Genomic DNA, 25,431 nt, shown 5'->3' with positions numbered 1-25,431 from the left:
GTGACTAATTTACCAGTCGCAGGCGTACAATATGCTAAGCACCAGGGATTTAGTGGACTGTAGAGGGATGCTTTCCGCATGCATTCTCCCTGATAGGACCAGTCATTTCAAAGCTCCCGCACCCAACACAGGTTGCTATTTTAATCATCGCTCCCCCTATCTGTTCCCGCATAATGGCGCCTGCTGAAAAAATTAAAACATTAAAGGAGACGGAGATAATTGTCTTTATCTGTAAAAATCCTCGCCAGTTGCTGGAGCAGGCTAAAAAAAAATACAAATTAGATTATTATTCAATTACCCGACGACGAACACACGACACGCGAGCTCCACTGAGTGCGCTTGCATCCCTGCATTTGCGTTGAGTGTTTAGAAAGTGTGTGTGTGTGCGTGTGTGTGTGCGTGTGTGTGTGCGTGTGTGTGTGTGTGTGTGTGTGTGTGTGTGTGTGTGTGTGTGTGTGTGTTGGGCGTGCATGTAGTTTCCTCCAGTTCCAGCAGGTGCTGCCAGAGTGCAGTGTTTACAGTGCCAGGCTGGGGGTACAGAAAGGCCTAGCTTCCTCAACTCGGCCACACTCAGAGTCAAATTTATCTACTGCTTGCCTGATTTTTGTTTGTTTGTTTGCTTGTTTGTTTGCTGTTGTTGTTTTTCATGGGTTCAGGAGTTTGGCTCTGTGTTGGCTCCATAAGCATGCAGTGCTCGATAGCCCAGTTCAACACAGTTCACCAGTGTTACATTACACATACGCACCACGGCACGGTCAGCCCGGACTACTGACTTCCACTGCTGTACAAAAAAAGAAATGTGAAAATGATTTTTGTTTGTAAATGTCCGTGTCTTTCGGATTCTGACTGTATTATTGAAGTATTGGGGGCTCTGATTTGAATAGTGTTGTTCTGGCTGAAGTAGGGTTTGGTGTTTGGAGATGTTCGTAATTGTCTTGATCTCCCGGCCCCACAGTGTTGTGTCTTTTCTAAGAGGAAGTCCTTAAACCTCCATACATCAGACCCTGAGGCCTGTGACCAGCAACATTTCTGAGTACTGATTTCAGCTCCAGCACTCCAGCCAAGAGATCCACACTGCTGCTTTGCTACATTCTTGTCTAATGTTGTACAGTGTCAGATGATCCCGTGCCTTTGATTTGAAGTGTAGCCTCATAGTTAGCTACTAAAAGTAGGTTAGCACAATCCCTTTGGCTGGATTACAGTTGCTTGGAAGAAGAGACTCCTGGAGTGTTTCATATAATCATGCGCTCTCTCTCTCTCTCTCCCTCGCTCTCTCTCTCTCACACACACACACACACACACATACACACTCACTCACTTTCTCCTTGTCTCTGCTTGATAAAGTTATATCTCTCACAACTTCTTTAATTAATGCAACAAAAATACATGAATAAGCAAGCGACCTGTAATAAGCACTCCGTTCCCTGGTGCAAATCCTCTTTTATCATGTATTCCTTTTTGCAAAGACACTCCAATTTAATCCATGGCTGTTGTTGAGAGAAGAGGCCCTTGGCTGCTGGAGGTGCCGACTCTGATCGGTGTGGGCTCACTGCAGTCCGGGCCAGGGCAGTTCTGATGGGTATAGGCTCACTGCAGTCCGGGCCAGGGCAGTTCTGATGGGTATAGGCTCACTGCAGTCCGGGCCAGGGCAGTTCTGATGGGTATGGGCTCACTGCTCACAGCCAGGGCAGGTTCACCTCTGCTCTTGGCTCTGTGAAACAGGAGCAGTGATCATTAGACCAAATAAACTGGATGAAACCTATACAATTCACTTTCTTTAAAACTGGGACCACTTTTAAGCAATTTTTTTGACATGTACCAAAGAGCGAACAGAATACCTTTCCAGTAACAAACTCTTGTAACAAAAAAAGAACCTTTGTTCTTTTTTTTTCCTTTTTCCTTCTGGAATATGTGATCATAACGACATCGATTTCCGATCTTTGTGTGAGCCGCACTCCCAAAAACGTCAGTGTGGTTTCAGTGGGCAGGACGGCGGTGACCGCACCTGACAGGAACTGTGCCCCATACGTGGCCGGCTTTCATTTTGGCAGTGGGTTTGTTTGGATTGGTGGGCCGAGTGCCGGGGTCAAGCGATTCCGGGGAGCTGAGGACTCCGCGGGTTTATTAATGTGTCAAGCCACCACCTCCTGACCCCGCCAAATCAAATCTAGCGGCCGCTGATCCGCGTCTGCAGAGGAGACAGCCTCAGATGATAGCTATCGAGTGTGCTGCAACCCTCTCAATGATACGGGCCTGGGTGGCCGTGCTGCTTGGAAGCCAGTTAACCCCCATGTCTTCGTCCCCCCCTCCCCCTACGTGAAGAACCAGAGGCCCCTGGCTCTCTCCATTCACCAGCACCAGTTTAAAAGGCAGTTGTTAATGTACCGCATTGCCCCGCGTTCTGAAACGGTGACTTTTGTTGTGTAGACACTCCTCCCCAGGTACAGGCAGGCCTGCAGTCTGTTTTGTAGTCTGCAGGGCTGCGTCATTTTCTTGTCTTTTGTTTTTTCTTGTGTTGTTTCTCCCAGGGTGTGATGAACCCTACTCAGCAGTGTGTTAACTGAAATGGGAAGTGACAGATCCACTAAGGGATAATCTCGCTGGCCAAGAAACAGATATTACTCCATGAAGCAGATATTACTCCGTGCATGCACATTACTGCACGGCCTGCTGGAGAGACCGGCCAGGGCCCCCGATGAGGCCTCATCTTCCTTATTGATCTTTGTCAGATTAATTCCGTCAAAGTGGCCTTCTCCCTTATTAAACAACGGCGTGTTGGCCTATGCCGGCCGAATGGGGACAGGCAGTGGGTGTGTGGGTAGTGTGCGCGTGAGTGGTATGCCTCGCATTATAGAATGATACTTTCGTGGAGCTGTTCTGGCAGATTTCAAAACCCAGCGTAAATCTGTGCACTGCCCGATTGTACTTCTGCCGACAACTCATTTATTTTCAGTATATCAGAATACACGCGGTGTTTATTTTCCGTAGCTACCAAACAGTTGGCATTCAGTTTTTTCCCCAGTGAGCAATATGAGTAGTGTTGAGTGGTACTGCTCAAAATACCGGTGCTGTTGTGTGAGGCGTTTTTCTGACATGTGCTGTGTCATGCTATTTTTGCTCTGCAACTTTTTTTTGTTTATTTGTCCCCCCCCCCGCCCCCCCTCCCCTGCTTAAATACATGCCTCCATGTATTTTCATCTTGTAGCGACCTCCTTCACTGGAGTCCACTAATCCACAAATGCCGCGTTCCCTGTGGCATATGGCTGTGCAGCACAGAACCGTATGCACGCAGAACTTCCTGTCCAACGTTCGGGTTGGTTTTCCTGGTGGTGCATTGCGGTATGACGCCTGCGTTGGGCCAGCCGGCATGGCGCAAGGCCCCTGCCAACGCCCCACTTCCGTTCTGGAGCTAAAACAATGGCGTCTCGGCCCAGTGCACCTCCCCTTTGTCGCGTATGGAAACGGAGGCGGGACATGTGCCGTCTTCAAAGGAGAGAGCGAAGCAGGCTTCTGTGTGGATTCTCTCTGGAAGGTGCTGCAAGGTGGTGGTGGGGTTGACAGGATGGGGGAGGTGAGTGGAGGTGGGGCTGCAGAGCCATTAAATAAAGTGTTCATTGTTGCCTTTAATTAAATCATCGATGCGATCGGAGCAGAGTAGGAGATTGGATTGTATGACATATCTCCAGCCCCCGCTGAGAGCTCCCATCAGCTATGTCAAAGATATCGGGAGCGGAGCATAAAGTCAATTACAGCTCCAACAGTGAGCAGATAGAGGGGTGGGGGGGTGTTGGTAGTGGGGGGATGGGGCGGCATGAAAAACATTCTCAAATGGTGCGGTTTAGCTCGAGAGCGCTTTCAGGCGTGTCTGCGGCACGCGGAAGTGACACCCGGGTACGGACGAGGCCGCGACCCCGTGGAGGCTGGGGGTCGGCACTCAACCCCACGATCATTTCAAAGAGGGCTTCCCCATGGTCCGTGACCTTTCGGAAGGTCGAGCTCCACTGCAGTGGGTCTGCGATTTCCACGCACTCGGGCCAAAGATGGCAGCAGTATTCCCCACAAGGGACAAGGGACCCTGCGGTGGGCATCCATCGTTTTGCCAAGGGGGGGATGCACGAGGAGGGGAGAGTCTGGGGGCATGGAGACTGGAGACAGCCCTTAGGAAGTGATTTAAATGTATGATCGGCAGCCTGGCCAGTGTTGTCCTCAAAATTGTTTGATACGGTTGTCAGAAACATGAATGTCATAGAACTGAACTGGATAAAGAGTTTCCAAAATCAAATCCAAAAAGTTATATTAAGATTGCGTGCGCTGCAAAAAAATGTGCCGCTCACACATGAATGGATGTATCTTATAAGAATGCTTTCAAAGATCTCATGAGTATTTTGTTTGTGGTATATCGTGCCTTGAGATATTGCGTTGTAGACATCAGTATCGCAATATCGTATTGCAAACCATACACTGTGCAGCCTCAAACGATTCTATTACAAGCACTAGAGCAATCTGTTGTATTGTTAAAGAACAAGCACCAGGGTTTTTCCTGGCTCGGTATTAGGCGGAGGTGGTACCATCCTGACCATGCACGCACACATGTACTGTGCCTTCATCTGGCTTGAGCAAACACTACAAACCATGTCTTTCAGGAGTTCTATTAACTATATCATTAAAGAAAATGGCAGTAGTCATGTTAAAGCATTTTAAAAAAAAATAGTGTTCTGTTCCAAATTAAATTAAATACAACATAATGTTTATTTAGTTTAGTTGTTTAAAATCAAATTAAAACAAGGTATTGTTATCATTTATAGTTCACTGGAACCTCTTGCAGTGTAGTTGAGCATAAATATAAAATATATTCCATCTTGTCAGTAACATTATTACCTTATATGGGCATAACTTTGCTTTGGTTCTGGAGACAAGATTACAGATCGGGTGTTGCTTTCAATTCAGCTGCCGCTCAAATTTACATCCACTGAAAAGTAATAAGTGCTGGAACTGAAAGGGCCGCATTTGTCATGTGTATTCATTTAAAATGTATTTGTAGAACAATTATTTTCTATTTATTTTAATTAAAGATATTTTCATTTCACGAAATGTCAGTTGTGCCATGTTATTATCTCAGTATCATGTGACAAAATATAAGCATGGATGTTTATTGACTCTCATTAGGAATATAATACATTTCATCTTATTGAAAAAACAAGCAATTATGTGAGTTATTGAATAAATGAAGCAAAAACAGCTTGTAGAGGACTCACTAATGATTTAAGTTAGCTAATAGCTCCATTAGCCTATCACAGTAGGCCTACACCATCCTTGTCTGTCTTCAATGCAGTTCAAGGCCTTAGGAATGAGTGCGGTTAGGAAGTAGTTTTTTCCATAAAGACACTCGTTGGAGTTTTGTGGAGAGCCGGAGGCTGCACAAATTATGACGAAGGCGACCACCTTGTAATACGTGCGAAAGACCCAGAACCATTTAAGCAAGTATTTTATGCACCATGAAGCATTTTGATTCTCCATTGTCATTAATATGGGTAGAATTATGTCAACATTTTTAAGCCTTCATTTATTCTCCCAATATTTAAGAAAAGAGAGCTTGGAGAAATTTCCAGCTCCGGCTGCTTCTGCGTGACTACTGTAGAATATCGCAGGATATGCTGGACAATAGATGATTATGATGCCATCCTTGAGCCTGCTGGTTACTGGTGTGCGTGGTGGACACAAACGTGCGTTTACCCTGTAATTAGTACGACTCGCTGCTCCTGAATATTGGTAATGCAGCGGGGACGTCTCGGACGAGCGTCAGACCAGGTTTGAAGACAGGCCTCTCACCAGGCCTTGGCTGAATGAGAAAATCATTGTGAAAGGGCCCCCGTTGCCTGGCGCCTCCCGCCATGATCGTGCTCCTCGCACGCTTCGCGCCGCCTCTCCGCCAGCATGAATGTTTGTTGATTTCCCCCCGAAATCAAGGAGCAGATTAGTTTGAATTGGTCGGGAATGGGGCGAGAAGGCTAGGTGACTCCCAGCCATTCAGACCCATGTTCCATTTCCCGTGTGTGTGTGTGTGTGTGTGTGTGTGTGTGTGTGTGTGTGTGTGTGTGTGTGTGTGAGAGAGGGCAGTGGTAATTACCGTCTGTTTTTCTGGTGCGGTTGCCTCGTTACACAGCTTCCAGTGCCCCCCCCCCCCCCCCCCCCCAGTCAACAGCTTGTGTTTGCATTCGCAGAGTATCGAACTTCAGATCCAGCCTCAAATAAAAGGGAAAAAAATAAACTAGAGGTGTGAGCCTCAGCGTGCCCTCCCCCGTTCTCTCTTCGTCATGGTATGGCCCGCCGTCTGCGGCTGCCCCTACCTGCTCCACTCACCACCTTCTTCTCTTTTTTATTCTCCTTGAATAATGCATTTGATTACAAAGGGAATTGTGGCACCGTTTGCAGGCCATGACTGATGTGCTTAATTAGCTGATTATAACGAGCCAGGACCGGCCCCAGTGCTCTCACGTGCGATCCAGCGTCTCACGTGTCACCTACTTAACGTGCTACCACTCCACCCACCCACCCCCCACCACCACGTGACACCCTGCCAAAGTGGGGAATGATTACAGAGCGTTTAGGTGGTGAATGGAGCAGGTCCGCTTCGCTTCTGAAGGGTGCAACCCCGTCTGAACGGTGAACAATGCGCCAGTCAGCTCTGATGCTGACGCCGGAGCCCACTGGTGGAGGGGGGGGGCCTCGCCATCGAAGGCCTGGTCCCCTCAAAAAGTGCAGCGTTCGCACACACGTGTCGTGCGTCCCGCGGAAAGCCGGTGACTCTCTCTGTGTCTCTCTCTCTCTCCTGCCACTGCTCTCGGAGCGTCCCGTAACCCGAAACTACATTTAACGCATGAGAGTTTGGAAGGCCGACGGGTGGCGTCAATAATTGATGAGCCCGACGGAGTGTGGAGCTTCGGAGATGGGCTCCCCTCGGCTGCGAGGGAGAGGGGGGCTCCAGCGTTAGATATTCTCGCGCGCACGGCGTAGGATGTTATGCCGCGCCACCCACACTTCAGAGCAAGCGAGCTGTGAAATGTATTCATTGTAACATGGAAAATGGAGGCAAGGAATTGCCTGTAATGTCTGACAGGGAGGGCAGCCAGCCAACATCACCTGCATTATTTCGCTTGTGTTTTTTTTATTATTATAGGTTTGGGAAATGGGCAGCAATTTCATTATGGCGTGATTTGGGGAGGGAAATTGCTCACCATTCACTGACCCCATCACAGAGGATCAAATGAGAAGTCAGCTCAAATAAAGTTAATAGTGCATTAACCAGAGCTAGCATCGCTGAGCCCGTGAGCACTATTTCTTATACAGCGGGTTTGCCTCACTGGCTCTCTCCTCCCTCCCGCTTTCTCTCTCTCTCTCTCTCTCTCTCTCTCTCTCTCTCTCTCTCTCCCTCCCTCTCTCTCTCTGTCTCTCTCGCGGACCCTCATCTGTCTTTTTTCCTCTCCTCGCTCAACTCTGCCGAAGCCGCTCGGCGGCTACTGTATATTTGTACCTCCAGGCAGGAAGAAAAGGGGGAGAAAAAGGGAGAGGATTGGCTGCGATGTATAGGAATGAAGAGAGGCAGCCAATGGAGTGTGCCGCTCGCCCCTCCCATCTGCATATCTCAGCTTCTCCGCATCACGCGAAGAGGCAGGCTGATGAATAACATAGAGGGGACTTGTCTCTGGGATTATTAATTTCCCATCTCTCTCCCTCGCTCTCTTTCTCTTTCGCACTCTCTCTCTCTCACTCGCCCCTCCTGCTCACTCTTGTTTCCCACTCTCTCTCTCTCTCTCTCTCTCTCTCTCTCTCTCTCTCTCTCTCTGTCTCCCTCTCCCCCTCCCCTCTCTCTCTCTCTCTCTCTCTCTCTCTCTCTCTCGCTCTCCCCCCTCTCCCCCTCCCCTCTCTCTCTCTCTCTCTCTCGCTCTCCCCCCTCTCCCCCCTCCTCTGTCTCTCTCTCTCCCTCTCGCTCTCTCCCCCCCTCGCTCTCTCTCTCTCTCTCTCTCTCACTCTCCCCCCTCTCCCCCCTCCCCTCTCTCTCTCTCTCTCTCTCTCGCTCTCCCCCCTCTCCCCCCTCCTCTGTCTCTCTCTCTCCCTCTCGCTCTCTCCCCCCCCTCGCTCTCACCCCCCCCTCGCTCTCTCCCTAGCTCCTCTGGCTCTGTGTGTGTACCCCTCGTGCTCATATTTCTGTTTCTTGCCTTGCTTTTTGAAATGATCCTTTTCCTCAAGTGCGAGAGTGCACGAGTGTGTTCCACGGAGCCACTCCGTCTCCACTAACAGACTCTGCTTGCCATTCAGTCTCCAAAGAGCTCGCCGCACAACGGGGTGAGTTGGGATATATTAAAATCAATATTCGGCCAGGGGACCCGTGGCTGAAGCGTGTGCGTGTGTGCGCATGTGTGTGCGTGTGTGGGTTGGGGGGTGGGGGTGTTTTATAATGTGCTGTTCGAGCTGACTCTGCTTGGATTTAAGACCGACCCATAAAAGAGTGGGAATTTCTGCTGAGCACCTCAGTGAGAGCATGCCTGTTCACTTCTGATTGTGTATGTGTGTGTGTGTGTGTGTGTGTGTGTGTGTGTGTGTGTGTGTGTGTGTGTGTGTGTGTGTTTGTATGCTAATGTAAGAGATTGCCCTATTCTCAAAGTGTACTCACCCAGCTAACAAAGCATGGAGTTGCTCTGTTGTTAAACATCAACCATGCTTTAATCCCGGCTGGCGGAAATTGGCTGTAGAGGAAGAATAGCAATTGGGTGAAATGGGAGATAATGATGCCTAATTGAAATAGCTGGGAATTCTGCTTTGTTTTGTTGATTTCTTTCTTCCCCGTCTCACTCTCTCTTCATAAACTGGCTTCTCTGTGTGGTAAAGTACTGATGACTCTCTGGCTGTCGAAGCAATAATGGTGAGAATGACATTTGCATTAGAAATTAGGTACAAGACCAAAAATAAGTTATAGTTAAATATGTGACCTTAGGTGGTAAATTATTTGTGATAAGAATAATGGGGAGAAATTGCTTTGAGTATATAGATCCATATATCCATTATTATTATTGGTATTTATTTGTGTATTCTGTAATAGGAGGAGCTATGAGGATGTATTGGGGTAGTTCAAGCCCTCTTCTTCTGCATGCTCACCATGTGGTGTTGTTTTGATAGGCTCAGCATTTACTGCGTCACTAGACTTAACAACAATAACTGCTCAGCTCTTTAATATATTTCACAATTTTAAGGTTCCACCATTTCTTTTCAACGTTTAGTTTTTCTTGTCGTGTCGCTTGCGCTCATTTCTCTGTCACTAAGTCTGTGACTAAGCTTTTAGTTGCATTTCCCGCATATTTTGCTGGCGAGGAGGGGAGTAGCGGGTGAATCTCGCCGAACGTTTCCGTGCCCAATGCTTCTCTGCTCTTTTTTTGGGAGCGTGTGCTTTCGCAGCAGGCACGGTACTTCCTCTTTCGGCTGAGGACTATTTTTGTGGGATGCGGCCATGAGCAGCGGAGCACCCCATATCCAGTTTATGTAATTTAGTGAGTCATAATGTGGGTGCATGGGGCATTATGCAAGTTTTGGATTGCGCTTTGAATCACTGGTTGTCGACACAGCACAGCACCTACGAGGCTCCCTTGCACGCCCGCGTGGAAGCCCCGCCCCACCCCGACGGGGGGGCACGGCAGTGGGAGCGGAGAGCAGGCAGAACCACTTCTTTTTTTCTTTCTCCCTCTCTTTTTCTCTCCGTCCCCAGCAGGTGAGTTCGGGTGGGTGAATCCTCTGGACTTGCCTGAACGGAGGAGGCACGCTGGCACATCAGGGCAAATTATGCTGGCACACCGGAGTGGTGTTACTCACAGGGCATCGTGTATGCCGCGTGCCTGCAATCTACTTTAGCTCTCATTAGATCCGGAATACATCATGCAGATTTCTCCCAGTCCTCTCATTTGAAATTCTGCCCTACTTGACAGACGTTGGAGAGCAGAATGTATAATCAAAGTAATGCCAGTCTGGTTTGCCATATGATTTTCTGTTTTAAAACGGCTTCGCCTTTGAATGTTTGCAGTAAGCCTGCGGAAGGCTTGTGTTCAGGATGCCTTGTCAAGATGTGAATACTAAATTCACGAATCCCAAACCAATTCATGACTGTTCTGAACTGAACCATCACAAACGCAGCGTATTCGCTTCCAAACCTCTCTGCACCCACCCCCACCCCCCCAAAAAACTTCCAGTCGCTCTGTGAGCCCCTAGTGTAAGTGACCTAGTGTGCACTCATTCAGGTCTGATTTGAGGCATGGCTCTGCTGCAGGGACCGCATGTTTTGACATGTGCAAAACGCATTTGCACATGAGTGTGCGGCCCCTCCGTCTCTCTGTCTTTTCATGTTTGCCTCAGAGTCTGGCATGCACCCGGAGATCCCAGCCAGAGGTAAGCACCCTGCACAGCTCTTTCGTGTGTCGTGGGTTTCTCCCGGGGGGTGGAGCCGTGGAAGGGGGCACAGGGTGTGTTGGGGCCTCACTGTGGAGGGCCTGTGTTGGGGGTTTTTTTTTTTTTTTGGTTTGTTTTTTTTCCGCGATAGAGCATCGCGTTCCGCAGTGCCACTACGGCAGCCGAGAACCGAAGCCTCCATGCCCCACCCCCCACCCTGCAGAGGGGTGGAGGCGAACAGCAGGGTTAATCGACCTGGGGCAGAAAACACAGACGCTGGAGATAAACACGAAAAAAGGCCCTTCCTGTTGAAAAAGGTGTCACAAAATATGCACGCGACGGTCCCGCTCCTATGACAGAGAGCTACGTGCCGCGTGCCACAGGCAACGACGTGGCCGCCTTAATACTTTAAACTCCGCCGTTAGCGGGTGAAGGGACGAGGTCTGTTGCTTTGTAAACATTTCCACATGAACGACACCACGGTACAACAAAACGATAAAACCCAGGTTGCAATGGAAGATAAAGCGACTGTTTCACCAGATTAAAAACTGAACAGAACGGCAGCTTGGCAGCGAGAGCGCATGTTTCATGGATTATTTATAATAGGCGTGGGGGGAAAAAATGCAAATCATGCAATTACAAGTCATAAAGCCATGTATTAAAATAAGAGAGCAGAATTAATACCTTCCGCAGATGTGATGAAAATTAAATAAATAAATTCAAATCCAGAAATTTGCATATGTTGCCAAAATGAGAAAGACGTCTTTGGGGAGAGCTGTAGACAGCGGTTTAATGTGAACGTGGTATTTTTAGAGGAGGGTTCACTGGTTATATTTTGCTGTGTTTTGAATCTGCGTTGGGGTGACCTCCCAGAGAAGGCATCTTGCCTTTTGTCCATGGGGCCCTGCATCTGTGCTTTCAGATCCAGAACACTGCGTTTCACACGAGAGTGGCCTCCTGGAATAGGGAAAAACGGGAACTCATCCTGTTTTATTGTTACATCACAAGGGGGTTTTTCAACTTCCGAGGTGAGGTCAGCATGGAATGCTGTTCAGAGGAAAGGAGCAGAGTGGATTCACTCTTCAGCCGTTCGCTTTTCCTTTGACCAGGTGCGCACCGCATGATTTTAGCCCTGATTTCGCTGCCACAGATGATCCTTTGGCCTTGGTGTCCAAATGCACCAGTCAAGGTTCAGCGGCGTGATTTTCCCGCTGTGATTTTCCAAGCTGTCAATGTTCGAAACATGTTTGACGTTAATCTTGTCAAATCTTGTAGTGTGAGTATCTCTGCAACAAGCAGTGATGAGCAACAGCCAATGAGCAAGCGGGACAAACCTCAGAGCAGCTAGTGAGAAAGCGAGATAATAATTACAGCCAGTGAGGATATAAGAGAAAACTCTTACTAAAGGACTTGAGCCACTGCTACTTCTGTATACAATAATTCTGATTATATGCATCTTATATCTTGTATTCAATTTGTATTTGCCTCAGTCAGGAGGTTCCCCAAATTTCATTTTTAAGACTAATTCTCAGCGGTAGAATAAATAGGCTTAGCTTAGTTGAAAAGATTAGTTTTAAAACAGAATAGGCCTCTATAAAAGCTTTCATTGAACTTATGAATGGTTCTGATCTATGCACAGATTTTCCATGTGTGAGAATGGATATGTTTTTCTTTACACCAAGCATCCAGTTCATATAAAATAAACATTCTTGATATTATTAACCTGTTTCAAGGCTTATGGGTTATGAAACTTCAGGTCAAACCATAGCAATTGATTAATTTTCTTTCTTGAACAGTTTAACACATTTTATTGCATTTTGTTGTAGCATCTTCCTCTAGCTCTTTGCCCATATCTCATCACCCAATTCTTCCTACATCATTTCCTCTGAATAATTTCTCTTTTGACTTGCTTCTGTTCAGACTAGTGTAGACACGGCCACAACAGCCAGTAGTGATGTCATGATGTGTTTCGACCATGTCACATGCACTTCCCGTGTGTATTTGCATGAAAGAGAGCGCTGTTTGTTGGGCATCTCCTCAGTTGAATGTATGTGCCTCGTCCATGGTCCCTCGTGCAGCATGCACACCTCGACATCAACAACACAACAGGCCCCAACCACTAAACATTGTGTAGTACGAGCAGCAAATCGATTCTGAGATTTTGAAAAGTCGTCCGCTCGGCAGAACATCTAACAAAACATGTAGTTTCAGATCCTCCGTGCAACTTTCTGAGCCGATTCCACAGACATATGTTCAGATTAGAAACCTGCATATGTTGGCTGTGTGTGTGTGTGTGTGTTTGTCCTTGCTGGATCTGCACTTGAGTTTATTCATAAAGACAGACGTGTGCAGCTAATCCCTCTGGTTTCTACATGCCATAGGCTTAGAGAGGGCTAAAAATGAAGGCCTGGCATGGGCGTGTGAGATTAGACTTATCTTTAATTGCATTGTATATACGGATATCTGTGGTGACATTGACAAAACGGACCACTTCCGCCTCCCGAACAAGACCAAAAGAACGAGACTGTGCCGGCTGAGGGGGTGGGCGAGCCCCCTGAGCGCAGCAGCCATGGGTGTTTGGGGTGGCTGGAACCTGGGAGATACCCAGCGATGACTAATGGGCCCAGATTGTGCCCAAGCTTAATACAATGGCCACACTATGTCCTTAAGACACCTTCAGTGTCTCCGCACCGCAGACGGCCCAGTAACATCATAGCCTGGCAAGAAGCGCAATGCCAAGTCTGGTTCAGCCCCTGAGGTAATAGGACGGTCTGGCAGGAGGTCTAATCCTCCCTCCTGCGTCGTCTGCCGAGGATGGACGCACCGAGACACAGATGGCTTTGTCAATGCAGTTCTCGCTTTACGGGGGACTCTGATTTAGGTTATTTTAAAGAGTTTACGGAGGTAACAGGGGAATTCTCTGTGTATTCATTCCACGCCACTTGTATGAAAGAGAGAAAATGGATGTCTTATAAATGGGTAGAAAAGGGTCGTGCAATATTTACTAAAGATTAAGAGATCAAGAGTAGGTTTGTCTGTCTGTGCGTGTGTGCGTCTTTGTGTGTGTGTGTGTGAGGGCTCATAACAACATCATCTATCTATCATCGGTAACATTGCACTCAGCGTCTAAGTTGCCTGGTCTTTTTAAAAGCGGGAGCTTTCCTAGAGCCTGCGGGCCGTCGCGCTCCGTTACACCTGTTTCCCGCGCACTCCGCGCCGCAGATAGTCCGTCTCTCCTGCAAGTATTCTGCTATCGCCACCCTGACCGCCACCCCCACCCCTCACTGTGATCTCCACCACCACCACCACCACCCTGTGGCCTGCACCCCTTGTCTCCTCCACCATCATGGCTCTATCCCCCCAACCAGCCAGGTTTCTGCAAGACTATCGGGACCACTAATTGGCCCCCGATCCACTCCGCTCTAAGTGGGCTGTGCCTACGTGCTGTCTGGAGCTTTTCGCTATTAGTACTGGCCCTTCGTTTCTTCCCCCCCACCCCCATCTCTTTAGACCATTAACTAAATGAACCTGTATGCCATCAGAGAGTGAACGAAGCCCACGGTATCACACAGCTATTGATTTGTGGCTTATCCGAAGTGATGATATCTCTGGCTAAACCTCTAAAAAAACAGCATGATTCAGACCCTGAGAGAAGCATTTTAAATTTATCATATGCTTTACAAATTAATTATACATTTTGTGATAATGCAGTTCAATCGCACAAGGTTCACTTAAGGGCTAAACTCTTTAAGCAAAAAGAAATAGGAACGTTCATGAATATTCATGAATGGCTGTAAGCATGGATTTTTTTTTTTTTTTTTTTTCATTGTGTGATGAGGGGAAATGTCCCAGACTATAATGCATATAATAAAAGTGTGAGAGTTAATCTGAGGCTTAAATGAATTGAACTTCCCAGCTTGCACTGCGTGGGCGGAGCCATAGACGTGACGGCCAGCAGGTTGAGCATTTATCCCTGCAGGTGCTTGCGTTAACACACCCGTATGGCGGAGCAGAGTAAAAGAAGGATTTTCAGAGAGGAGTAAAAAAAAAAAAAACACAAAAAAACTTGTCTATTAGGGCCCAAATGGTTGACCCTGCTGCTGCAAGATTCAAATCCGGTTCTACCTAAAAACATAAACCACTCTTGAGCTGAAGGCCTGTGTCAGCCTTGGAGCAGACGGAGGTGAGCTCGGTTGCACTGTCAGCAGGGTGCCGCCGTCCCGCCCACTGGCCCGAAAGCGCCTGTGGTCGAACGGCGACTGTCAGCGTCGGGAGCCGGAACCCGCCGGCCCGTTCAGGCAGACGCGATGGCTTAGGTTTGCAGAGCATATTATTGTGTATTTGACAGTTCTTGACAGTTCAATTTTAGCCCAGCGCCTGGCTGACATTATTCTATCACTGGCCGGTATAACGCGAGGGTGTAATATGCAGGCCGGGGTGGGTGCTTATTTCCGGGACCTCTGCGGCAGGAGGCCGGTCGCCTCCATCACTCATCTCACCATTACCTAATCTAATGCATCTCGCCGGGCGGCCGGCGCTGCCTCGGTTACGGTAAGTGCTGGAAGCTCCTCTGCCGATTGGTATTCACTCTGGAAGCAGCCTGCACCATGGGGGTGGGGTGGGGGTGACAGATAGAAAGAGAGTGTAAAACGGGGGGGTTCAACAAGAGGAGCTGGAGAGGGAGAGAGGGAGAGAGAGAGAGAGAGAGAGAGAGAGAGAGATGGACATGTGAAGAACAAAAAAGGCTAAATGGACATTGTGGTTGGAAGAGAGTGAGTGGGGTTTTATCGCAGGACCTGCTGTGTCTCTGGCCGTGTGAGTACAGAGCGGGGGGGGGGGGGGGGGGGGGGTGAGAAGTCTCCTCCTCTTCCTCCTCTGATCTCAGCTCATCCCGCTGGCCACCCGCCTGCCACGGCAGCTGAGCGGTAAAGAGTGCCCAGCGGACCGCCGAGGCCGACGCCGGGGCTCGCGCAAACAAATGGAAATGCATGCGGCTGGTGAAGAGCAGCCAACCCGGGCTCACGTCTCCGAGGCTGGAGCGGCAAGTGGCCAGTCCGCCACTCCGTCCACGCCCGTCCCCGACAGCCAGGAAGACTCAGGGTCCGCAGGCTGATTTAGCACAGGCCAGATGAGGCATACATGCTAAGCCGGCTTTTAAATCATTTTTTAAAAGTGTCAAGTGAAATGCTTTCCAGTAAAACCGACGAGCTAACATATTAATGTTGCCTTGGAAACGCGGGGAAAGAAATTGTTTGATGTATCCTCGGCGGGGTTTAAAACGAGGCTAGGTCGGCGCGGGAGCGCGGGGAAGTTCGCTCCGCGGATTGTTTGGCATTCTGTTCCGGCTAATTGTCTTGGATGGCTCGTAATTAATCAATGTGTTTTTGTCAGGTCACCGTGCTTGTGAGGCGGATCTGTCAATAAGTCACACCGGCCTCGTCATACGTAAGAGCAGCATGCGAGAATCACCGGCACAATTAAGGCCGCAATTAGAGGCAAGCCCTGTAGTCCCACAGCGCACTGCGCACAAACACACACACACACACACACGCACGCGCACATGTGTAGCGGGTGTGTGCAGATCTTGAGCGGTGAGGTCGCCGCTGAGATCTCTAATGCTAATGCGCTTCTCTGCGGCGTGCATGTGCCCGTGTGTGTGTGTGTGTGTGTGTGTGTGTGTGTGTGTGTGTGTGTTGGGTGATGGAGTGGCAGTATTTACAGGGACGTCATTGGTGACAGTGTGATTTCTAGCCCCCTCGTCTGTCTATTACATGGTGCAAAGGTCGGCTTCGCCAGCCCTGTCTGTCAACTTCGCTCCTCTTCATGGAGGCACTCTAAGCGCCGGAGTCCTTGTGGGCTGTGTGGGCTCCCCCTCCACCTCCCTGCTGCTTGGGGGTATACCATGCTCAGTCAGAGCCACGGACTCATCCCCCGAAGCCCCTCAAGCTGTGGATTTCCTCACCTGCCGCTGCACGACAGACCGACAGATCCACCTGGGCCGCTCTGACGCACCTTTAATCAGGCGAATAACACCCTGCTGCCGACAGGACTCCGTTTCCCAGCAGCCCCTCGGCTAAAGGGAGGGAGTTACAGTTCGATCTTGATGCTCAGTTCATATCAGGGTGTCACATAATAATAAAAAAAGATGGCGAGAAGGTGAAAGAAAACAACGCCCTTCCTTATCGTGGGAGTTCCCCACCCTTGGCGGCGCGGAGAAGATGCTGGGATTGCGGCTGACAGTTTGTTGGTTCGTCGCAGCTGACACGTGGCAGGGAAGCTGATAGGTGCAGACCTCCGGTAAACCTGCTATAAACCCCTGAGGCTTCCCCAAGTCACACAACCAATGTATAGCTCATCTGGATCTCTGTGCACCCACAGCGCTGTGGCCCAGTACTGCTGTGAGGCAGCTCCGTGCATGATCCGCGAATGATGCGAAGACATACAAATGCCGTTTACTCGAAGGCGTCCGATTAGGACTGACTGCAGGAGCCACAGCAAGGGCGCAGTTACACGACAGGATGCTGGCGGTAACGTTTCAGCTATGCGACATTAGCGCTCGTGCTGAAAATGATTCCACGTAGCAGGTTTGTGAGGCAATTTGGGTCATTTGGAACAATAACAGATGGGACACGTTGAAAGTTGTGTCTCTCGGCTGAAATTAATAGCGCAACATTTACAGCAGCTGACACTAATGTTTTTATGCTTGCTTTTGGAGTATTTTTATGTTGCAAGTTGAAATTAATAGCTTGAGTTACTACACTGTGTAAACATTTATAATGGCAATTTTAAAACATCTGGCAATAATGGGATATATCTTGTTAGATGGTGAGGTCTGTCTTAAAAGTGAGCATAATTATGACAGATGCCAGTCCTCCAAACTCACTCGTGGAGAAACCTGCGCGCACGTGACTGGAAATCTCCATTCTGCCATTTAATAAGACTCTGAATTAAATTATTAAAAACAACAACCACAACAACAAACCATTGTTCTTTTTAATAGTGGTAAACTGAGTGAAACCATAAAATTGGCTTAGAAAGTGAAAATGCAATTTGTTTTTGCATTTATTGGTTATACTCTTTAAGTTTAAATTGCCTCATACCTGAAGCCTTGAGCTTGCGACAGGAAACATCTTTGCCGCATGATGTTCTCTGCCTGTCCGTTTGGCTGACAGACATACTGCACGCAAAGCGCACAGACTGATCTTAATGTTTGCTGAGTCACAGTGGCGATGGCTGTAATTGTAATTGTAACTGAAATGAAAAAGATTGGAGACCGGCTCAGCGGCTAAGAGCGCAGGACTTGCAGGACATCTGGGTGTCCTGGCCAGATCCCGGCCGTGTGCGTCCGTCTGTGACTGATGAGTCCTGCTCTTACTATACGTATGTGGCTGACCCAGCAACCTTTATGGCTGCCCATAGCTGTCCCTCCTCCTCTTCTCAACATCTGCTGTGACACGACTGTCAGAGACCCCTGCAACATCTGTCTGAGAAACTCAGCCTTTGTTTTCTCTCTCTCTCTCTCTCTCTCTCTCTCTCTCTAACTTTTTTTTTGTCTTTTAGATTCTCTGGCTCTGCATCTCTCCACTGTGTCACTCTCTTTCTCTCTGTCTCATTCTGTGGCTCTGTCTTTATCCCATCTCTCTCTCTCTCTCTTTCTCTCTCTCTCTCTCTCTCTCTCTCACTCCTCTCTGTCCTGGCTCCCTTTGCTCTCTGACATGAGGATAATATATAGCCTGAACTATTCACGGGAATTGGAAAAAAGATTCACAGTCTGCTTCAAAGCTGAAGACGGCTCTGCTTAAAAAAGAGAAATCCCATGATCCACGTTGGGGGGGGGAGGGGAGGTGGGGTTTGGTTTTTGGGAGAGTTAGTACATATATAGGCAAGCTGGAATCTTTACAGCTTACACATACAGAGCAGACAGCAGAGTCAGATGAAATGACATGATTTCAAGGTTAAACATGATGCATGATTAATGTTCTTTCAGCATGTTCTTTTTAGAGAAATAGAGAGGAAGAGGAAGAAGAGTGCAGAGTGTGTGTGTGTGGGGGGGGGGCTTGGGAAGTGAGCGGTCTGCATCATATGTGTTCGAGTCGGCTCAAGGCAGCCCAGCAGAGAGCCGCTTTGCTGCTTTGTTTCAGCTGTGTAAATAATGCCTGTAATTAACATCACCTGTACCTGACGAGTCCTGGAGCAGGGCAGCCGGGGGGTGGAGACGGGGCTGATGAGTGCTTTGTGTTTGGGCCGTCGCCATGGTCACAGCTGTGATGGCAGCCATATTGTGCCCTATATGACTATAACGGGTTCTTGAGCAGCATGAGCAAAACACCACACAAATGGACTCCTCTGTTTTACTATAGAGTCTGCACACACATACACACACAAACACACTCACACGGCATAGATGCTGCAGCGAGGCGCTGCAAACATTCCTCCGAGATTCCGTCCATATTGACATGATCGCATCAGGCAGTTGCTGCAGATTTATCTGCGGCACATCCGTGATGCTAATCTCCCGTTCCACCACATCCCAAAGGTGCTCTATTGGATTGAGATCTGGTGTCTGGAGGCTGTTTGAGTACAGTGAACCCGCTGTCATGACCAAGAAACCGGTTTGAGATGATCTGAGCTTTGTGACATGGCACATTATCCTGCTGGAAGTAGCTATCAGAAGATACAACGCTCAGCACAACACTCAGTTAGACTGTGGCATATAAACGATGCTCAGTTGGTATTACGGGGCCCAAAGTGTGCCTAGAAAATCTCCCCCACACCATTAGACCACCACTACAGCCTGAACCTTGGATCTGCAGGATGGATCCTTGCTTTCATCTTGTTTAAGCCAAATTCTGACCCTACCATCCAAATGTCGCAGCACAAATCGAGACTCATCAGTCCAGGCAACGTTTTTCCAGTCTTCTCTTGTCCAGTTTTGGTGAGCTCACATGAATTGTAGCTTCGGTTGTCTGTTCTTAGCAGACAGGAGTGACGTCCAGTGTGGTCTTCTGCCGCTATAGCCCATCTGCTTCAAGGCTTGACGTATCACGTGTTCAGCATGACGTGTCGCGTGCATAGCTCAGTTGTGCAGGACAATCCTAGTAGATCAGCAGTTGCTGAAATACTCAGACCAGCCCATCTAGCACCCACAACCATGTTACTTAAATCACCTTTCTTCCCAATTCTGATGCTCGCTTTGTACTGCAGGTAGTCTGCGTGCATTGACTTTCTGCCATGTGATTGGTTGATGAGCAGTTGAACAGGTGTACATAATAAAGTGGCTGGTGAGTGTATACATACACATGTATGAGCATGTGCTAACTGCACGCAGCCCATTCAGGGGAACCCCTCCTCAGCCCCCAGATGTTTGTGCCCTGAAATGGTTGTCAGTGACAGGAAAATAAAATGCACCAATCAAATTAAAATTGTATATTGTATGTATATTCAAATTAGTTTTTTCATCTCCGTAGTCGTTTTTTTTTTCTAAAATGTTAGGAGGAAAAGCGCTCACACAAAGCTCACCCCCCGCACCCTGCCACAGCACCCTCACACCTCACCCCCACACCCCTAATGTTTGGCAGAAAGCACGGCTTCTGCAACTCACCATGTCATCCACTCATGGTGTTTACCGCTTATTAGCTGCCTGCACACTGGCTTACTGTGTGTGTGTGTGGGGGGGGGGGGGGGGGTGTGTCTGGCTGATGTTTTGGGGGGGGGGGCATTGCCACTGTTCTCTGCAGCTGATGTGCCTACCTCAGACAAAGAAAAGACACATCAAAGACTCGCCGGGACTTCCTCCCCTCCCCTCACACTAGGAACGGAGAAAGTTGACTGATGGTTAGATGGTTTTCAAGAACGAGAGCTCAGCAGATGACACAGTGGAAGATGTTATTAGGGCTTTCCCTAGCTAGCTGTTTTGGTGACTAACTTGGTGATGAAACCCAGTTGGTCCTGGTTTTGTTGACTAGATATGTAAACATATGCTCACTTCAGCACTAACATGCATGGAACAGATGCAGGGGCTGAGGTACATGCACTTGATAGCAGCACGCACACTAACACTATTACACTCTTACACAATCGAGGAGAGAAAAGCTCTCGCGTCCTGACAGCAGAGAGTTAGCCTTTGTGCGTCTGATTGCTCGAGCTAATCAAAGCAAAGTCTTTTAATAGCCCAGTGTGCTTGCGCGCGTGCGGCCACACGTGTGTGTTTGCCTCTGTGTGCTGGTTCAGCTCGGTGAGCGCGTCTCCCATCGCGTGCCGCCGTCTCCTCCGGCCCCCGCTGTAGTGCGAGGCGTTGTGCGATGACTCAGTCCGCCGACGTGCTAATGGTGCGTGAGCTATCCCCTCTGTCAGCTGTGCGCCGTCCACGCATGGCATGACCCGGGCGAACGAGCCATCGACCTGCCGCCTGTCAACGGCTACTCCGATGAAGGGCCACGTGGGCCGTTTGAGGCGTGTGACCTGGTAGCGGAATCTTTGCCACGCAGTCGCCACGGCAATGGGTTGTAAGTAAGGGGCTCATTCGGATTGCTTCTGAACGGGCCTGCGGAACCTCGACGGCCTTTGGTTCCGCGCGGGGGCCTTCCCGACAGGTGCACGCTCGCATGCACGCACACAAGCACTCTCGCACTCTGGCACTCAAGCACGCCCACCTCTGTTTTGCATCTGAAGAGCTTTGTTGTTATAGAAGGGAAGATGGCAGGGGGGCTCTTTAAGAGCGGCACGGTGTTAGCCTGGAGCGATCCACCACTGTGTTCGATCTTTCTCACGTTCCCATACCCCGAACGCGACAGCGGAGTCTGCGGCTTTCCTCGCGGGAGGCTTCAGAAGGAGGTGCAAGGGAAGAATGTAAGAGAGAGAGAGAGAGAGAGAGAGAGAGAGAGAGAGAGAGAGAGAGAGGAATTGAAAAGGTAGTTCAGGGAGCGGCATCAAGTTGAGCTTCGCCCGAGGACGTTGGCAATGGCAGTGTTTATTCCTCTGGAAGCCGTCATCCCCCATGCAGCAGATAAGATTGATTATGCGCGTCTGAAGGGTTCCAGGCGGCCTCCATAAGGCCGGGCCACAGTCGATGTCCGCCCAGGAACACCATTCTCTCTCCATTTGCCCACGACAGACACAAAAAGTAATTACAGATGTGTGTGTGTGTGTGTAAGAAAGAGTCATGCCTGGCACGTGTGGGCTTCAGGGTGGCGCCCCTGCCTGGCTGATTAGTAAATTAACCTGAAGCAGAACTGGCTTAATGACCGCGCTTTATTAACGGCTGGTGTGGATGTTTACGATGCTGAGATAGGCCTCTTCTGCCGCCTGCGTGCCAACTCCCCTGCAGGGATGGGGGGCCCGCAGAGAGCGGAGCCGGAGGTGATGAAGGGATGAGAGAGAGAGAGAGAGAGAGAGAGAGAGAAAGCTCACACAGGGCGGACACGGACGACTGAGCCCCTCTAAGTTCGGCCCCGCTAGAACATGAGATTTGCAGCGCGGAATGGAAAGCAGATTTGTTCCAGCGCAGTGGCTGCAGGAAGGCTCCAGGCCTGTGCCCTGGAAACACATGTGCTCCTCCTGTAGAGGGGCGACTGGTCCGCAGCCCGCTGGTCAGGAGTGATGCACATCAGAGGAGAGCTAGCAGGAAGCAGCCAGACTCCATATCTGCCATCTGATCGCGCTCCCTCTATCCTACTCCCCCCACCCTCTCTGTTTGCCTCTTTTCCATTCTCCCTCCATCTACTCCTCTGCCCCTCCCACATGCATATTCACTTACTCCTGAGCATGATGTCATTGGCATTCCGCTGCTGTACGGATAGCAACTGCTTTTCTCGACTCCGGTTGTGCGCTGAATCCTATCAGAGACTTTCCAAAACTGCTCGAGGGACTGAACAACTCCAGTACTCCGGGAACTGTAGGGCAAAGCCCCCACCCTGCCCAGACCTCAACGTTGCCCCTACACTATTAAACCACACATTGGTTACCCATTAGACTGTTCTGCCCTTTGAAATGCTGCGTTGTCATAGTAGACGCAGTCAGATGATAAGGAAAGACAAACCGCCATAGGAGAAATCCAATGTAAAGATAATGACGGCCAGACATGTAGCGTCTCGACCTCATCTGAGCGTGCTCACATGCAGGGGAAGCTGGGAAAGGGGGAGTGGGGGTGGGGGCAGCCGTGACGACCGGTCGGCCCGTTTCTAGCCGCCCTGACCCGTCCGGCGGACCACGTCTGAGATAATGAGGCGGCGGGGTCCGCATGGCCCCGGCTTGGAGACATCATTACCGGCTCTCCGTGCGGCGTGAGCTGCACGCGCACCCCACGCTCCTGGCGCACGAGCCAGAGCGGCCCAGCCTGGTGGGGCTTTGAAGCAGGAGCTCACTCGCGGCCCGCCGACAAACGCGCCTGCCGGTTGAGTCTCGCAAAAGCCCGCCCCTCGGACGCTATTTTCGGCGCCTCTGTCATGCCGTCAGATCAAAGAGAGGGGGTGTGGACACCTGAAGTCGGAAGGCTGCGGGCTCTGAAGCAGAGTCTCGACAGTCCGAAACTCTCGCTGCTCTCCCGCTCAGACGCGTTGCGAGCACGTGGCCAGGGCCAGCGCAGAAAATTGTATGTTTGAACTCTAAAACCGGCAAACATAATATTTACAGTAGGATGTCTGCAGGGATTTCTGTTGCTTCTTCAGTCGTGCTCAATCTTGCCAGATGCCGTTTTCCTATTGCGCAATCGGGCCGCGTAGCCTTGTGGTGCCCATAAACCGCGTCTGTAAAGCAGCCAGTCCTCTGTGGAGCGAGGGAGGAAGAGAGTATTCCCAGCCAGGGACGTACTGAAGCACCAGATCCCCCCAGCCAGGCACACGTGTGACAGACAGGCGCTGGATCACATGTCAATGTCCGTGCGGCCGGTGAGAGGGCTGGAGCCAACACCGCTTCGTGGAAGAGGAAGGTCAGACTGGTGGATGAGCGAGTTTTTGATGAGCGGACAGGGCGCCAGGAGCCTCGGCCAACCCCTCGGACAGAGCACTTCGTGATGTCGCGATCCTGCTGGGGTTCCAGTGAGAGGGAACGCGGGAACTGCGCCTGACACCACGCTCCGTTCAGTCCAGATCCGCTCGCTCCAGAGCCGCTTCTGATTCTAGTGACACTCCTGGAGCAGTTCTGACTTCCACTGCTTAGCCTGCAACTCAGACAGAGCTCAGTGAAGTCATTTCAAATTCTGACGAGGAATACCTGAGTGCCGGGGTCGGGCCTGCAGTGTTGGGACAGACTGACCCGCCTTCGGGGGTCAGTTCAGCTTACTACATTCAGCCAGAGGCGGGGTCTCGGCCAGAGGGAATGACGTGACGCCTGCGATGGAAAGTTAGGAAAGGTGGCAGGCGGAAAATGGATGGGCCGCGGCCATGTGATGGGGGAGTGGGCAGGTAGGTGGGGGCTCTGGCCGTGGGTGGCACACAATTTTAGATGCTTAATTAGAGGCGGTGCTTGACAGGAAGGTGGCCCAGCACGGGGCCGGGGGAGGACGCGGCTACTCCTCTTCGGGCAAGGCTCACTCCCCCCCCCCCCCCCCCCCCCCCCCGCGCCGCCGTGATTGATGAACTGGTTCCACTTTATGTCTTCATTTGCATGGAGTGCACCGCGCCAGCCACGATGCGCGGGCGTAGAGAGAGAGAGAGAGAGAGAGAGGGAGAGAGAGAGAGAGGGAAAGAGAGGGGGAGGGATAGAGGAGAGAGAAAGACAGAGGGGAGGGAAAGTGAGAGAGAGAGAGAGAGAGAGAGAGGAAAGAGGGGCTGTGAATGAAAGATATAAGGAGGCAGTAGGCACAAAAAGAGGGGGAGAGAGAGAGAAAAAGAGAGAGGGAGAGAGAGAGAGAGAGAGAGAGGCATCAGATTAGAGTTGGTCTGCTAATGTCAGTTAATATGATAATGCAGGAGAAGGCAGGGTGAGCTGCTTCTTGGCTCGTGCACAGACCTCACCCATTAACTCCCACACAGTCCCACAGGCCTGCCTCCTTCATAGAAACACACACACGCACACACACTTGCACAAGCGTGTGCATAAATACATACATACAGACATAGACACATGCACACTAATATAGAAACACTCACACACACATGCACACAGATACACAGAAACACACACAGACTTACACGTGCATATTAATCAGGAACGCATGCACATACATGCGCATATTCTCACACACACACGCACACACACACACACAAATTTCCTCTCATTTCCTTGCCCAACCCTCACTTTAGAACTGTCTGCAGGGAAAACAGCTTGCTGTCTACAGGATAATTGCTAAAGTGCATTGCGTATATAAGAGCATCCTGGATACACCTCGTTTGGGTTCAGGGATCCTGAAAGTTCGCCCCCTAGTGGACAACAGGGTGGGTCACATTTGAAATAGTTCGCAGGCACACTGCAGAGAGCAAGTTAACTTCGAGCTTTCTGCCACCGAGCTCTCTACCGAACAGCGAAAGCCCAAGGCGGAAAAATGCTCTGCGCGTTCGTTAGTGCGTTCGCTGTCTGGAGAGCTAATAGCACGGAGCTGGAGAGAGACGCTGGGGGCTCGTGGGGAGGGGGGGGGGGGGGGGGCACACGGCACACAGCCTGAAATAATGAGCATGTGTGGGGGACCTGGGGCCCGGAGCCCACAGTGCTGAGGTAGAGCCGCTCTCCGCCGGCGTCACCGGGGGGCACTTGGGGAGCAATTTGCCCTCTATTCTGAGGTGCAAGAGCAACCAGAGCGGCACCCTGTGGATCTGGACGGAAGCCAGCTCACCGTTTAAAGCAGGGGGGTGACTGCCAGACCACTCTCTCCTACACACACACGCACATGCACACACACGCCTGCATCGAGCGAGCTGAAGGTCGATCGAACGTCCAAGCGATAGGAAAGGTCTGCAGCCAGCGGAGGCTTGGGAAGGCCTAGACTCAGCCGATTGTCCTGGCCAGACTTGGCCTGGGATTTTGCTGTGCAAATCTGTGTGTGTGGGGCAGGGGGTGTAAGGGTAG

The 25,431-nt window shown here is 50.2% G+C and overlaps 1 protein-coding gene across 15 annotated transcripts in view; it reads left to right on the top strand.

The window, feature by feature from the left end:
- rbfox1 (RNA binding fox-1 homolog 1) overlaps positions 1-25,431 on the top strand; it is a 184,500-nt gene that overhangs the window by 122,891 nt on the left and 36,178 nt on the right. The window contains exon 1 of one of the 15 annotated variants that reach the window (XM_035523577.2): positions 8,168-8,343. The exons of 10 other annotated variants lie outside the window; for them this stretch is intronic. Coding sequence is in view for 2 of the 5 variants with exons in the window: in XM_081710911.1 (XP_081567037.1) it covers positions 9,563-9,760 (198 nt within the window). In the remaining 3 variants the exon portion in view is untranslated. Of the gene's footprint in view, positions 1-8,167; positions 8,344-8,896; positions 8,921-9,457; positions 9,761-10,408; positions 10,432-16,823; positions 17,016-25,431 lie in introns of those variants that run through there. 4 more of the 15 variants (XM_081710913.1, XM_081710911.1, XM_081710917.1 and 1 more) reach the window with 4 other exon arrangements.

This window comes from Electrophorus electricus, chromosome 3 (genome assembly GCF_041902795.1).
Source record: "Electrophorus electricus isolate QZ-2024a chromosome 3, ASM4190279v1, whole genome shotgun sequence".
NCBI lineage: Eukaryota > Metazoa > Chordata > Actinopteri > Gymnotiformes > Gymnotidae > Electrophorus > Electrophorus electricus.
This window is presented reverse-complemented; position numbering and strand designations above follow the sequence as displayed.